The sequence below is a fragment of the Sebastes fasciatus genome, chromosome 14, assembly GCF_043250625.1.
Source record: "Sebastes fasciatus isolate fSebFas1 chromosome 14, fSebFas1.pri, whole genome shotgun sequence".
Taxonomy (NCBI): Eukaryota; Metazoa; Chordata; class Actinopteri; order Perciformes; family Sebastidae; genus Sebastes; species Sebastes fasciatus.
This window is the reverse complement of record NC_133808.1, coordinates 28,956,829-28,973,299: the sequence shown is the minus strand read 5'-3', so window position 1 is coordinate 28,973,299 and position 16,471 is coordinate 28,956,829. Positions and strand designations below refer to the sequence as shown.

The following is a 16,471-nucleotide window of genomic DNA, read 5'->3' as shown; positions in this document are numbered from 1 at the left end:
CAATAAATAAACACGTTCTCACCCCGTTCACATGTCTAACCTGCTGCCAGATGAAACATGTGGAAGCTCAGCGTGGTTTATTCGCTCAATAGCAAACAGACACAACAAAGCAGACGGTCAGTTTACTGGACGACTGAGGGACAGTTCACTCTGAGGGGTGGCGGGACAGAGCCTACAGCGGTAGTCCGGTGCTACCTTTACCTTGATTGACATATGCCACTCATACTCCCGGCATGCAAGCTGGGCCTCAAACCTGGCCTTCTCTAGAATCATCTGTCTCTTCTTCTGGAACTCATAGCCACCTTCCTCCATGTGCTGCTACAGAACGCATCAAACGTTTAGGCTTTAAAATACCTTAAAGGTTCCTTTATTACTTACATACTTAAAGGCTTTAAATTTATAAGGACAAAGACACAAAAGGACCTACTTTATACTTTATCACGCGAGTATACTGCTCAAGGAAAATGTATTTAAATTAGGGCTGTCAGAGTTAACACGATAATAACGCGTTAACGCAAATTTATTTTAACGCCACTAATTTCTTTAACACATTAACGCAAGATTTTTAAGTTGAAGTGGGCTCAAATTTAAAGCTAGAGTGAATATACTGGTATCATACTTCACGAGAAAACCATGTCATGGTAGCTCGTTGTGAAGGAGGTCAAATAACGCTCCAAACTTACGGTAAATTTTGGCAAGGAAAAACTGCTATGGCCATTTTCATAGGGATCCCTTGACCTCTGACCTCCAGATATGTGAATGTAAATGGGTTCTATTGGTACCCACAAGTCTCCCCTTTACAGACATGCCACTTTATGATGATCACATGCAGTTTGGGGCAAGTCATAGTCAAGTCAGCACACTGACACACGACAGCTGTTGTTGCCTGTTGGGCTGCAGTTTGCCATGTTATGATTTGAGCATATTTTGTTATGCTAAATGCAGTACCTGTGAGGGTTTCTGGACAATATTTGTCATTGTTTTGTGTTGTTAATTGATTTGCAATAATAAATATATACATATATCTGCATAAAGCAGCATATTTGCCCACTCCCATGTTGATAAGAGGATTAATTACTATAAATATAATACAAATGTCCCTTTAAGGTACATTTTGAACAGATACAAAAATGTGTGACTCATTTGTGATTATATCACGATTAACTATGGACAATAGTGCGATTAATCGCGACTGAATATTTTAATTGATTGACAGCCCTAATTTAAATTCACTACAGCGACTAGATTTAAAGCCACTATGTGCAGGATTTCAAAATGTCCAACTTTGGCGCCCCCCAGTGGTAGCATCAAAAAAGACACTGAAATAGACAGCAATGACTGCAGATGGCTTTTCCTTTGGCCTCTGCTAAATCATGACAGTCAATTGTGATGTTTTTTTGACAGTGTATAGACTAAATAACTAAATAATTAACTGAAGTAATGTTATTTCAGCAATAGCTCACGAAAGGCTGCGGTATGTTGTGATTATATCGCCGCTAACGGGCATTGTTCGGCCATTGTTGTTTTTCTGTTGATCTATGAACTTTAGTTTTCACAATAAACTCACTGGAAATCTCTCCAGATAAAAGCATCACCCGGAAGACTGAAGTTCAATATGAAATATAAGTGCTGTTATTCACCGTCACATTACAGTAGGATACAAATATCATCACGTACGCTGATGACAACATATTGTTTTGTGATGAGTTTCGACTAAAACTTAAGATTTGAGTTATGAGTTTTAAGGTTTTGCACACTGTACCTTTGGTGTGGTGACGCCATCATCGCTGTCCTGCCCACTGAAGAGATAGAGAAAGAAATAAGAATTAAAAATGAAGGATAAGATTCATTTTGCAGACACAGCAGCAGCGACACAAATATTACAAATTGACCGTTATCCTGCATGCAGACATTAGCAAAAAAACACACCACAACCACAAGTAAAAACGTTCAACCATCACTGAATTTCACTTGCAGCTTCCAAGTCAAAGCAGCTGAACTTCACAACTTTTACACTCTCAAATGGGGGAAGTCAATGATTGACTGGTGAAGCTGGGATTGAATAATGGGAATTGAGAAAAAGGATGCAGGATGGACACTTACCAAAGAAAAACTACGTATGCTGTGTTCAGCATTCATTCAAGTGTTTGGTTAGGTGAGTTTCATTAGCAGCTAACAGAGCTTGAAACATCAGTACCGTTGCTACGGTTACAGTAAGTTTAACACACCTTAAAACACTGAACACAGGGGTTAAACTGTTGACCAGAACTACCTCTCAGGTGTCCTGATACCAGACACCTGCCAGCCAAACAGAAATGACCACAAAATAAATAATTGAACACACAAAGTCTTACTTGAGTGACTCTTCCACTGTGACCAGCTCCACCGGGTAGAGCCGAACTCCAGACAGATCGTCCTGCTCCGTGTTCACTCTGATAAACAGAAGAAATACATTAGTAAATACATTCATTTGATTTAGAAATATTAAAAGTCCTCACCCAAGAGGATTGTCTACAGTTCTAGTGTGCCAGTTAAAATAAAAAAATTTGAAGTTTTCAACTGCAGGGTCATTGAACATGGGAGATTTTAAGGAGTCAAATTTTGTTAATTCACTGTTTAGTACCATGCGCGTGAGTAACATGTTCTCTAATTCTCATTTTACAGGAATTATGATTCAATATATTGTGATATACTGCAATACTGTAAGCAAGGCGATTGCGATTTTTTAAATCTAATGTTAGTAAAACTGTGGTAGTATAAAGAAAACACCACTATGTGCATAAAATCTGAGTAAAAGAAGTTATTCATTAGGTAAACAGACAGTGTTACATATATATACACATTATATACATATTTTAACTATTAATTTAAAAAAAAAAGTTTGTGTGTTTTTGAGAATTGATAAAATATCACAAAACACAATATTGCAATACTCAAGTGTATCGATATTTTCTTATTTTTATTATTATTATTTTCTTCCCTAGTTGGAAGTCTGCACAGTGATTTCTAGCTGATAAAAAGCTTTGAAAATCAATCTTAGAGCTTATTATTTATGGTTTTATTTGTCAAAGTATTGGGAATGGAGTGCTATTTATTTCGAATATTAATACACAATAATTGTGTTAATTTTATACTGTATTTTGCCTCTAGTACTAGTATGTTTTAGTATTAATATAACATTCTAACTGTTGAATGAGATATGAAATAAATAACATTACTCAGTAAAGTACAGAATAAAGCACAGTTTTGGTATCAGATTGGCAGCCAGCTCAAACTAAACTCCACTCTGTGATGTTGTAATTCTCAGGTGCTGTGCTGGTTCTCACCTGCTGGGGTCCTGCAGCAGCTCCACAGCTTCCTTCAGCTGGTTGATCATGTCAATGTGGAGCTCTGTGCCCCCTGTGACCTTTGACCTGTGACCCCAAAGACATGTAAATATCCTACAATCACAGTGGCAATCGCAATGCCACCCAACCATCATGTAAGTTACAAGTCAGGAGAGAACGATGTAAACAATCAACTGATATAATGAATGATACAAAACAAAATATTTAACTTGTTTACAATGCTGAAACTGTATTCTGTTACCTCTCTGTTACCATTTTCCTACTTTTTTGTTTTCTCTTTGCATCTGTTTACTTTAACTTATTGTTCTATTGTGATGTCAGACTCAAAAATAGTACAAAAAAAGCCATATATCTAAAAAAATAACTGAGATAGAAACAGAAGAATCACAGAAGAATAAAAAGATGGATGAACTTACATTTGCTCTGTTGGCCAGTGTGAGTCTTCCTCTATCCTGAGGGGCTCGTCAAAGTCTGCTGCTGTCCGACCCTGCAGACACATTAACACACACACACACACACATTAACACACACATTAACACACACACATCAGCAACAGCTGCAGCTGTCACATGATCCACAGACTCTCTCAGCCATTGGCCAAAATTCAGAGACGTTACCGTTATCCCCTGATACACAAACTCAACAATGAGGACACTGTAACAAGCTCCTTAATCAGTTAACTGGGATAAAGCTGGACCACTATTTGTTATCATTTCTCTTTGAGCCCAAATCCTTGTTTTAACTGGGACCTGCGAGGATGAGCTAAATTTGAGTTACATTTTGTGAATGTAACTCAAATTTAGATGATAACTTTCTGGCAAGTTCCAGTTTATTAAAACACAAGTAGTCAGAGGATCAGACAGGTTGGAAACATTTCTCCAGATTATATAAACCACTTTATTTGGAAGTCAAACTGAAAGTGAGCGCACCTGAAATACCTAAACTTTTGTATTGTGACAGATGTTTGCAACAGACAGTTTGGCCATAATTTTACTGATCACCTTTGTTTGGTTTGTTTTTAATGTCTCAGATCATCTTACTGCTCGTGTTTCTTGACCCGTCAGCTTTATTTTTGGTGATGTTACTGTTTTCCCTGATCTCAGCTCAATAACTCACCATATGACAAGTCTGTTTTCAATACTTGGAAGTACTGAAGCGTTTCAACAAGTCCTCCAAATTCAAAGACAAAATATGTGGTTTAGAACGACACATGGAAGTGTTTTCTGATCTGACGCCGCCTATTAGCAGAACACCGTTTCGTAACGGTTTCCTAACTGTACACAGCGATGGTTAAAGTTTGGTTAGGTTTACGCATAAAAATGATAGCTAGATCTAGGGAAAGATCACTATTTGGGTTAAAATGACTACTTCTCTATGGCTAGGGGACCTTTGTCGTCATTAGGGCTGGTTGTCGGTACTCAATACCTTTAATAACCCAGTACCAAGTAGTATCCGAACGTCTCCAGTCAAACGATACCTACGTTTGATCCTTTTAGTAACCAGGTCTAGAAAAAAATACTATTTGTTTGGCTCTGCTCGCACGCAATCACTGCAAGCGTTCAATTTAATGCAACGTGTGATTGGCCCACTACTGCAGCAGCTACAACCCATACAGCCGGGATTGCCTGCGCCCTTATAAGCACAGTGCAAAGCGCTGCCACTTGGAGGTAAACGGATGTCGTTTGGGGGCATTTTGCTGAAACGACTGATGCTGTCGTTTTGTCTCAAGCACTCTATGAACATAAAAGTTTCAGAACTTCAAAACTCAGCTAAACTGAGTGATTCATCACACGGCTCCTCAGCTCTTTGTGTTGTCCACTTTGTTTTAGGTTTAGTCCTTATTTGGTCAGAGCCGAGTCTCCACAGTGACTCACAGGCTCACTGTGACGTAACCGGCTATAACAGGACAGGTCTCTCTAACTGCTGACAGAAACTTTTAACTCTAAAAGTGAATTACTGACATAAAGTGACAGTTTGGGCTCCATTAAAACAAACCACAGACCTCAGGAGCAGTCGAACAAACGCTGGACTAAAGTAGAGCAGTTTTACATAACTCCACTTTACTCTGAGGGCGTCGTTACTGAAGTCTAAAGTTATCCATTTACTGCATCAATCTTTAATAATAAACTGACTGAGGAGAAACAGCACAGCACGAAGTCTTGCCTTGATGTAGTTGACGAAGCGAGTGCTGAGAGCAGAGTCTCTGTAGTTGAACTGGTCCTTCAGGGCTTCCGTAGGGCTCTCCTCAATCAGACGGACCGAGTCGGAGTTTGGGTCTGCTGGAAGGGAGAAAACATGAACTGTGAGGGTTTGGAATCTCAAATACATATATGTAGAGTAAATATTATGTAGTACAATATCCACTATGTTGGATGCAATGCATCACATTTTATAGATGTGAAAATTACCATTTTGTGACTATAGAAGAGAGAGGTGCATGGATGATGGATTTTTGTAGGCCAACCAGGAAGTTAGCGTCGCCATGGTTCCCTCGACAAAAAGCCAACGGGATTATTTTTATTGGATTTTTAATTATTACAGAAAATAAATTCTGTGTTAAACAAACATTTATGATACTTACACGTTTTTTTAAGCAAGATAATCTCCACAAATGAACACGACTTTTATGATTTTTGAAGTATATATTCAAACAGAAGTCAGACGCTAACGTTGGGATATAAACAAACTACATCACGGTCGCATAAGTGAGTATACACAACGAGGCTGTAAAGGAGGACGAGTCGGCGTGATGACGTGTAGTCGTCTCATTTAGACACTTGTTAGCAACTTGTAACCTTTTTTCAGACTTATAAAAGCTGCAAAATTCACGAGTGGGATATTTATTGATGTATTTTATGTTGTAGAACAAAACGTTGAAATCGCTTCAGCTTGTGTTACCAACCTTATTTCAAGCATCTAATTAAAAACCCATTGACTTCCTGACGAGGGAACAGGAAGTGCTAAAATACTAACTCATTTCCGGGTTTTAGGACTCATTCATGTAGTAGTCTATTATAGCAACTATTGAGTAACTCTTGTATAGAAAGTAGTGATTGAGAGAACGAGAGATTGATTTCAGACACAGTAACTGAATGAAACAACTGATTTGTTAAAATAAAGTACAATAAAATGTAATAAATGATTATGTAGCTATGACTCATGGGAGATGTTGTTTCAGCTTTTAGACGGACCAATGAACGAATGCGAGACGATGCAAACACAGCTCCCTATTTCTACCCAGAAACTAAAACAAAATTAAACCAAACAGGTTTATATAATCCTATAAAGTTTTGTTTGAGGCCGCAGTGTTTTTTTCTGTCTGTTTTTATTATTGTTTGTTTTTTAAATATAAATAAAAGGCAGATCCCTACATTTTGGTTGGATTTTTTGGGTTCTCACTATAAAAAAGGGGAGAAAAAATAAACAAAAACTAAATAAATGAAATATGTATTAATTTTTATATTATAACTGGTGGAAATTGGTAAAAACAAAAAAAGAAATCAGCATTAAACATCAGGGAAAAAACCTTCAGTTTTAGTTGTATTATTGGTTAACTATTTTACAGTTTCAGTCTCAGTTTTTCTTTATTAGTTTAAAAATCTATTATACTTCTTGTCCCTTCGGTTGGATGTTTGAGCTTCACTCTGCAGAATGATGTCTCTGCAGAGTTTGTTGTCACATCTTAAATATCCGTGTAACATCTGCAGGATTTATGACATCACAGCTGGTTCAGAGCCAATCAGGGTCCAGTATGTAACTTATCACATTAAGTGTGATGTGGAAACTTGCTGGTCACAAACACTGAGAATGGACTTTACAGCGAAGTGAAGACATCTCGTGTCCAGCTGTTAAACTTCAGAAATGAACAATATTTAAATATTCAGAGATTCTGTGTATTTGTTTTTAAGTGAAACGTTGACGAGCTTTTATCTAAACTATTAAGAGATTGTGAGATCAAATAAGCCAGACAACTCTTCTTTTCACTCATCTCGGCTCAGTAAATGTGCCCCCGTCCATCAGCTCTGACCTGATTGAGGCTGATTGAAGTCTATTTAAACGGCGTGTCTGGGGAGCTGCTGCTGTTCTCTAATAGAGTTCAACAGCCCAGATACTCACTCACACACTCTGCAGACGTTACTCAGCTGACGGGTTAGAGTTGTTAAAGGAGAAAAACTACAAAAGCCTTAACAGTGTTTCAAATTCTTGGATTGATTTTACTTCATTTGATACTACTAACTACTACTACTAACATTTTATAGTGCTTTTAACAACTGAATATTTGAAATAAATATAACTCAGTTTATTGTTCAGTACAAATAATTAATGGCAGATAATCTCCTGAACAGGTCAATCAGATTTATTAATCGTTACGAGGTAAATGTGACAATTAATCGTGATATGGACCACAGCTGATATCGCCCAGCTCACACAAAATAATCAATATAAATGTTGATGATCAGTTTATTATTTTAAGTCTTTCATCAAACAAAAATGCAGACATGTTTTTTGCTTTGCTGTTTTTGTCTTTTTAAATTAAAACAAACTGAATTGTCTCAGTTTCTTCTTCTTTGTGGAATTTAAAGTAAACTAGAACGGAGGCATAAACTAGATTTGTGAATGTTTTTTCAAAATAAAAGATTATAATACACAATCACACACAAACACGCATAACACAGAGACACGTGTGCACCGTATATATACATATACATTATATATATTGTACATTTCAGTGTCAGTCTACCCTTGAATCCTCCACATGTTGACACTTGTTTCCTGATATTAATCTTTACACCTTTCGACACACACTCATACAGTATCAACACAACAGGGGTCCGGAAAGGTGTCTGTGCTGTCGGGTTTCCTCTGTGTGACAGCAGAGGACACAACAGTGTTGTTTAATCACCACCACGTCCTGTCCACTATCAGCTGTGTGTGTGTGTGTGTGTGTGTGTGCGTGTACCTGTCAGGGAGCTGATGTGTTCACTCGAGTCGTCTTTACTGATCCCCTCCTCCTCCGTGATGTGGCTCATCGGTATGTTGAGACTCAGACTGTCTTCATCTGACGGCTGCGACACAAACGAATGAACGACAAGAATAATTGATTATCGTTTTAAGACATTTATTAAGCAAAGACACCTTCTGGTCGCAGCTTCTGTGAGGATTTGCTGCTTTTCTCTGTTTTGAGTCCCTGTAAACTGAATATTTGATGTTTTGGACTGTTAGTCGGACAAATCAAGACATTTTAAGATGTCTCTTTGGGCTGTGGGAAACTATTACAGGCATTTGTCACCATTTTCTGACAAATTATACTTTAAACTGTTTATTCATTAATCAACTATCAATTATTGACAGATTAATGAAAGCTAAATCTAATCGTTAGCTACATTTAGTGATACTACTTATGTTAAAATGTAGGAAATTTGATTCAGTGAGGAAACAAATGAGGTTGAAAACACCTGCAGATCACCTGAACACCAGTTTTCAACTATTTATTGATCACGTGATTCCTCTGCAGCAATTTGACAATTAAAGACAACTGCACGAGACAATCAAAGCTTTGAGATCTTCGGCTTGCAGTCCGACTCAATGTGAATGTTATTAGTTTAAATAATTTCATTTAATTTCAAGTTTACTTACTTAGTTTACTCCTGAAATCTGAGCAGAACCAGACAATGTTTGGCATTTTGTCTTGAATTGATAAATCAAAATAGCATAGTAATAGTAGTTGAATAATTATTTTTCTGCAGCTCCTGTTGCATTATTTTACTTCAGAGATAAATAACTTAATTTTACTCTGTAAAACATCCCGTTCAAATTGCTACCGTTAACAGTGACAATATGGTTATTTATCTATTTATAGTATGTTGATTTAAATCAGCAGCTTTTACAAACACCTTCACAGATTACTCAAACACATAAAGAAGTCCAAAAACGAGTTAGTTTTCTTTTGCAGAGTTAAAGCAGAGTGACCTCTAAAATAATTCAGCTTCACTGTCAATGCACAGAGAGGTGGAGTCTTCTGTGTAAAAATAATAATGCACCACATAAGAGAGATAAAAGCAAATAGAGACATTACATAAAAGACACACACAAAGTTCCCCCGACACGCTGTCAGTACCTCAGTAGCCGACAGTCTCTTGTCTCCGTTGTCGCTGCCGACTCCTGAGTCGCTGTCCTGCTTCTTCTGCTGCTCCATGTCCTCCACACTGCACACACACACAACACAGGTCACACACCTGACACACACGCACGTTAAGGAAGTGTGTGTGTGTGTGTGGGCTGGGATAAAGAGGATGTGAGGCACAGTGAAAAAGAGAGAGAGAGAGAGAGAGAGAGAGAGAGTCTCTCTTTCTAACTCCCCCTCCCCTCTCTCTCTGTCTGGCGTTGTTCACACTGTTCCTTCTCACATCGGATGTTTTAACTGCAGACGGCTCACATTAAGTTTTTCAGTCGTGGTGCAGCGGTTCAACAAGCCCACTTCTCGGTTTGCACTTTTTGGGTCACAGTTTCGGTTTGTTTTGAACATTAAGGAGAAGAAAAACAACCATTTCTAATAAGCTTGAAAATGTATAAATAGCAATGAATGATATTTCTACATTATATGAAGCCATAACACTGATCCTTCTTTCTCTTCCCGACTGATAAAAAGATAACGTTTCATTTTAGCGTGGAACATCACTAAGTTAGCTAGCTAGCTAGTGTTGGCGATGTATGCTATGCGAGATGAGAGATGTAGTTCACTGAGCAGTTTCACACAACACTAATTGATACTAAGACAAACTGAGACTTTCATGACTTGCAAAATTATCTTTTAAATTGACAAACATCATATGTGTTATTCATGGCACAATTCAAACAAGATCAAAAAATGTATTTGTCTTGACTTGCGTACATATTTTTTCTAGAATAAGGTCTCATGGTGGTCTACCGGAAGGGGCGGGACTTCGTCTCTCTATATCATCCACTTCTTGGCCAAACAGGACTTTAAGTATTACCACACCAATGAAGTATTTATGCCTCATTTATCCACAACAGATCTTACGTTAAACATTTAAAAGCTTTCTGTGCCGAAGAAAAAGTTTCTCTAACTGTCCGTCTGATACCAAAACAACATCATGTGGTGTTTTGAGCTAAACGCAACCAACCCAGCTGCACCTATTCAGGAAGTGGAAGCTGTTGTTCCCAACAGACATATACAGCCATATGATTGGTTAGATGTAACTTTGTTTCTGTGCACATGGAAGTCAGACAGCTAATCAAAGTTTCTAATTTTTGGGATAAAGTGTTTGAATCATTTATTTCTCCCAGAGAGCTCACATCGAATAGATAAGAATTGGAAAAAAGTGATTTAATTTCTCTTCACAATGAATTACAAAACAGATCGGAGTCAAATATGAAGACTCAAAATGTGGGAAACTTTCCGCTGCTGTGTGAGCACAGCCCCGAGGCGGTCTCTAAGCAACTGAGCAATAATGAGTGCTGGAATTTTATGCACACACACACAGGCTCGGACTAAATTAACTTCCTGTGAACAACATCCCCACTCCTCTCGTCTACTGGATCACTTCAATTGATTGAATTAATTTCCACTTTATCTACAGTCACAGAGCTGTTGCATAATAAACGCAACTGGTCATAACGAGAGGTCATCAGTCCCTGAACTGTAATGAGCTGTAATGCACTGATAGCAAATGTGATGAGAAGATCTGTAACCCTCTTACAAACTGAGTTTCACCGTTTTCTTTTAAGGTCTGTCAATTAATGACGTTTTAAAAATAGCATCAATCTGTTCTCAGCTTCCTCTGCAGTAAGAGGACGGAGAGAGAAAGAACAACTACATCTTACGCAACTATATTAGCATTTATCTTTGTTAAGTAAAACAGTCGCTTGGCATCACATGTCAAATGTCACCTAAAAAAAAAAATCTACTGACGTGAACTGACCAGAGAAAGTAGAAAGAAAAATAGAGCAAGAAAAGTGTGATGGGAAGAAGGGAAAGTAAAAGAAAGAGGAATGAAGACACTGTTTTCTGGGCTTATTTATCTCTCTACTTGTCCCTCTCCTTTCTTAGAAAATAAAGAGAGTAAAACCTAAAACCACAGATAAAGACAGAACAATAGAGAGAGAGAGGGAAGAAAGATCCGAGGAAAATAAAAGAAAGAAAGACCACGAAAATAAAAGGATAAAGGATGTGCGTGTGTGTGTGTGTGTGTGTGTGTGTGTGTGTGTGTGTGTGTGTGTGTGTGTGTGTGTGTGTGTGTGTGTGTGTGTGCTCTCCTGGAGAATAGGAACCATTTTTCCTGCCCACGTGTTGGGAGTGTTTTATGTGGGCGGACGTTACAGAGCTCCACATCCTCAGAGAGCTCCGTCTCAGCTGAATGACGGAAGGCTTTTCTTTCTGTGCTCCGTTTGTTTCCTCTCATCATTCATCTCTTCCTCTCTCTTCTGTCATTTCTGAAAATGCCTGTTTCTTCTTCACGTTCAATAATCCTTCCTTCCTTCATTCCCTCAATCTTACAATCCTTTGTATCCTCATTTCCTTGTTCTTTTTCTCCCCTCAGTCAACCGGCCTTTCTCAGTCTGTCTCTGAAGCCAGAAATCGCTTAGCTTATTTTATTATCAACACAAACCCACAACTGTTTTCAGTTTGAGTCTACAACCTCCTTCAGACCAACATCATATATTTAAAAGTCATTTAACCGACTCCACAAAACAACACTAAGTTACGGTGACCAGACGTCCCGGTTTTTCTGGAATTGTCCCGCTTTAAAACTACTTTCCTCCATCTCTTCCTTTGATCATCCAGCTGGATTCACTCCTTCATTACTCCGTTCATAACGCCTACATTTATTGCTTCGTTTGTTTTTTGTGTGATCCTTCCTTTCATTCCTTCATTTCCTCTATTGTTTATGTCTTCCTTCATTCCTCCATCCAGCGATCAGAAATAATACACCACCCACCACCAGTGTGTGGATTACAGCCCAACTCTGCAGTGACGGTAGACAGTCTGTCAGTGTGACCCAGCAGGGAGTCAGAGGACGGATCACTTTCAGCTGACTAATGGAGGATTTGGCTCCAGTCTGAGAAACTGAGGAAGCTTAGATCACCATCCCTCTACACAGTGTAATGCCATTAAAACCAAACTAACTAAACAGCTTTGATGTGATGTAAGATGCTTCTGGCAGCCATGCCGGAGGCTCTGCACACATCTCGATGCTAAGCTTCCAGTTTCTTTTCATCAATGAATGATATACTGATGAAATGAGCACTGGAATCTTACGGATAGTTTGATATTTTAGAAAGCTCATTCGCTGTCTTGCTGAGAGTTAGATGAAGAGATTGATACCAAACTCATATCTGTCTGTTAAACATGAAGCTTCAGCTAAAGACTGGAAACAGCTAGCCTGGCTCTATCTGAAGGCAACTAAATCCACCAACCATCACCTCTAAAGTTCACAAATTCATGTAATATCTCATCTGTTAGTCTGACAGTCACTTTACATTGTCTATGTAGAAAATGATCTGGATCTCTCTTTCTCTCTCTCTCTGATAAAACTGCATTTCAGGTACAGAGAATCCATCAGTTAAGCTTCTCGGATACTTTAATTGTAATAAAAATTAATTTGTTTTGAGAGATTTGCTCATCAACACTGTGTGAAAGTTACTAAAACCATTTTAGTGAGTCTTCCCTCCGCAGCTGCAGCTGTTCTTTCCACTGTTTGGAGAATTGAAATGGAGCTCTTGTTTCGTTTGCCAGAAGCCTCAAAGACTGATGAGGCAATTAGTCTTCTTTGTCGTGCCAGAGCTGACTTCTACAGCCTTCCCATTAAGTTTTACTGGTTTAACAATGGATGCTAGTATTAAAAAAAAAACAGATGAATCACGGTAACCGCCGCAGCGCTGCTGCAGTAACTGACCTGCCGGTGGTGGGCCGCGATAGGCTGAGTCGCTCTATGACGGGCAGGTAGAGAGAGTCGGGCATCTTCTCGCTGCGACACGCCTCGATGCTCAGATACTTGAATATGTGAACTTTGCCTTTTATACAGATCTGAAAAGGAAAAGAAAGATTAAAGTGTTTTTCTTTTCTTCCACCTGGTTTCACTCAACCTGACTGCTGCTGAGTCACTGAACTCTTTAACATTCCCACAGCGTCTTCTGTCCTTCAGTCTCTGATGCAGGTTGGTGAACACCGTTTTTATATCAGCTCTCTATAAAACTACGCTGCAGTGTGTGTGATTGATATCTTATCAGGTGGAGCAGATTGCCTGCTGCGTTGTGATACTGTTGTTATTGTGGGTTCAAATTCATGCCAGCAACAAATCATACGTTTCCATCCTGGGAACACGACATGATTAAAATCAATATCAATATTTACTATTATACTTCTCATATCGATATATGCATCAATGAGTGTGTTTACATGAGCACAAGTATCTTGGTTATGTGTTGGATTATTAGGGATGTCATGATACCATACATTTAGTAATTGATACCAATACTAGTGAAATTCCACGATTCTCGATACTAATTCGATACAACGGTAAAAAAACACAAATAAAACTTCAACATCCACTCCTTTATTACCGTTTGCATACTGGTTTTTGTTAGGAAGTTAAACAAATATTATACACCGATCAGCCATAACATTATGACCATTGAAGAGGTGAAGTGAATAACATGGATTATCTCGTTACAATGGCCTACAACGCCTACAATGGGCACGTGAGCATCAGAACTGGACCACGGAGCGATGGAAGAAGGTGGCCCGGTCTGATGAATCACATTTTCTTTTTACATCATGTGGATGGCAACGAGTTCGAGGTGTTGACTCGGCCTCCAAATTCTCCAGATCTCAGTCCAATGGAGCATCTGTGGGATGTGCTGGACAAACAAGCCCGATCCACGGAGGCTCCACCTCGCAATTTATACAGGACTTAAAGGATCTGCTACTGACGGCTTGGTGCCAGATACCACAGCAGACCTTCAGAGGTCAAGTGGAGTCCATGCCTCGACGGGTCGAGGCTGTTTTGGCGCCAAAAGGGGGACCTACTCAATATGAGGCAGGTGGTCATAATGTTATGGCTGATCGGTGGTATATATACAGTATATAGTGTGTGTGTGTGTGTGTACCTGTGCAGGTGGACTCTGCAGTGGGTTGTTTTCTAACTGGAGGGACTGGAGCTGTTTCATCTTCCTGTAACACACCGGGATGGTCGACACCTTGTTACAGGAGAAGTCAAACTTCACCAGAGGAAGGGCGGCCAAGTCTGCAGGACGAGAAAACAACAACATATAAATCAGTTAATTAAATGCCTGTGGTTTGTAGCCTTAATGTTGCTAGGCTACTAAAAGTTGTTCATGATTTTCTGATGGCTTGAGTAACATGTTCTACTTTAACAGAGGGAACAAATTCCTGATGAATGAAAACAGTCTTACTATACTCTAACTAATATTTGGGGACTACGGAATCACAAAGCGGTACACACTGTACATAGTGTGGGTAACGTTACACTACATCATGTCATGACATCCTATATGTTGAGGCTCTACCACGCAGGTCGTAGCAGCTGATTACAAGAATCTTTAAATCTATTTTAAAACATTCAGGGAGCCAAATAACATATAGTAGCTACTACATGTCTAGTAAGAGTTAAAATCCTGTTGCTGAATTTTGCAAATCTACACACACACACAGCTGAAACCGCCGACATGTTTCCCATCACACAGAACAATGCAGCCGTTGTTGTTATTTTCAGAGGTGGTTTGTAACCGTTAGCAGACGAGAGTCTCGCTCTTTGTGTGAACTTTATTCCTCATTAGAACTAAAATACCTGGAAATAAACGCCTCTCTTAAAGGCGCCCTGAGCTGTAATCTAACAACTGTTTCATGTTTTGTTTACAGGTTTTAACCACAAGCTGTGATAAACATGTACAGTAGAGTCAGTCAGGTCATCTTCATCAGGCTGCACTAGTAGGAAGAAAGAATAAAAAAGTCTAAAAAGTAATGACAGCGTTTTAAGGGACCTTTTAAAGAATAGTTTGACATTTATAGAAATGCACATATTCCCTTTTCTTACTGGGAGACGGATGAGAAGATTGATACCACTCTCATATCTGTTTGTTAAATATGAAGCTGGAGCCAGCAGCCAGTTAGCTTAGCATAAAAACTGGAAACATCATCATTAAACATGTGTTAGTGAGGCATCAGTTTACATGTGAGATGTACGATGCGAGGTCTAGTACAGTTTCATGACAAAAAGTATCATGCAATTAAGGCAGGGGTGTCAAACATACGGCCCGGGGGCCAGAACCAGCCCACCAAAGGGTCCAATCAGGCCCACTGGATGACTTTGCAAAGTGTCAAAATTGCAGAGAAATCATTAATTCCAATTTTATAATAACATGCACTGCTTTTCCTATTTGGGGGTCGTGCCGTCCTAATAGCGCCCAAGCTACGTGACACAACAATGTCAAGCTATATTGTTCATGCAGGAGCCGCCGGTGGAAAATATCTTTGTCAAAAAAGGACACAGATTGTCGGATTTTTCCAAGAAAATGGACCAGATCCTATGTCTTTACAGAGGTAAATGGGAAGCCAGTGTGCTTGGTGTGTTCAAAGCACCTTTCAGTGCTCAAGTTATATCATATTTGGGGCCACTATCAGACTCATGGCGGAAAATACAAGAAATTGCCAGGAAAACTGAGAAGATAAGAGGTCAGCGAGACATTTCATCATCTCTTCTGTAAATGGATTATTCATTGATTGTGAACATTTTCAGAATGTACTTGAACTTCTTTTCACTAACAGGAAGGGGACATTTGGAGGTGTATTTATAAGTTACTATGTTGTGGTTTTACTGCTCCGGCCCACTTGAGATCAAATTGGACTGTACGTGGCCCCTGGACTAAAATTAGTTTGACACCCCTGGATTAAGGTGTGAATGGGACATTCTGAGCCTTAGAAATCCATTTTATTTAACATTTATTTAACCAGAAAGTCCCTTGAGATTAAAATCTCTTTTTCGAGGGAGACCTGGCCAAGATAGCACACCATTCCAAAGTTATAAAAACGATAAAATAAAGCATGTCAAAAACAGACATAGGCAATTAAAAATACTACATGT

The 16,471-nt window shown here is 39.0% G+C and overlaps 1 protein-coding gene across 14 annotated transcripts in view; it reads right to left on the bottom strand.

The window, feature by feature from the left end:
* lrch1 (leucine-rich repeats and calponin homology (CH) domain containing 1) overlaps positions 1-16,471 on the bottom strand; it is an 88,927-nt gene that overhangs the window by 28,556 nt on the left and 43,900 nt on the right. For 6 of the 14 annotated variants that reach the window (XR_012596964.1, XR_012596966.1, XM_074657780.1 and 3 more), the window contains exons 5-13: positions 14,478-14,614; positions 13,265-13,395; positions 9,466-9,553; positions 8,308-8,413; positions 5,511-5,626; positions 3,764-3,834; positions 3,327-3,413; positions 2,355-2,432; positions 1,763-1,799 (exon numbers count right to left, since the gene is read on the bottom strand). Coding sequence is in view for 11 of the 14 variants with exons in the window: in XM_074657780.1 (XP_074513881.1) it covers positions 1,763-1,799; positions 2,355-2,432; positions 3,327-3,413; positions 3,764-3,834; positions 5,511-5,626; positions 8,308-8,413; positions 9,466-9,553; positions 13,265-13,395; positions 14,478-14,614 (851 nt within the window). In the remaining 3 variants the exon portion in view is untranslated. Of the gene's footprint in view, positions 1-201; positions 319-1,762; positions 1,800-2,354; positions 2,433-3,326; positions 3,414-3,763; positions 3,835-5,510; positions 5,627-8,307; positions 8,414-9,465; positions 9,554-13,264; positions 13,396-14,477; positions 14,615-16,471 lie in introns of all 14 variants that reach the window. The other 8 variants (XR_012596965.1, XM_074657777.1, XM_074657781.1 and 5 more) reach the window with 3 other exon arrangements.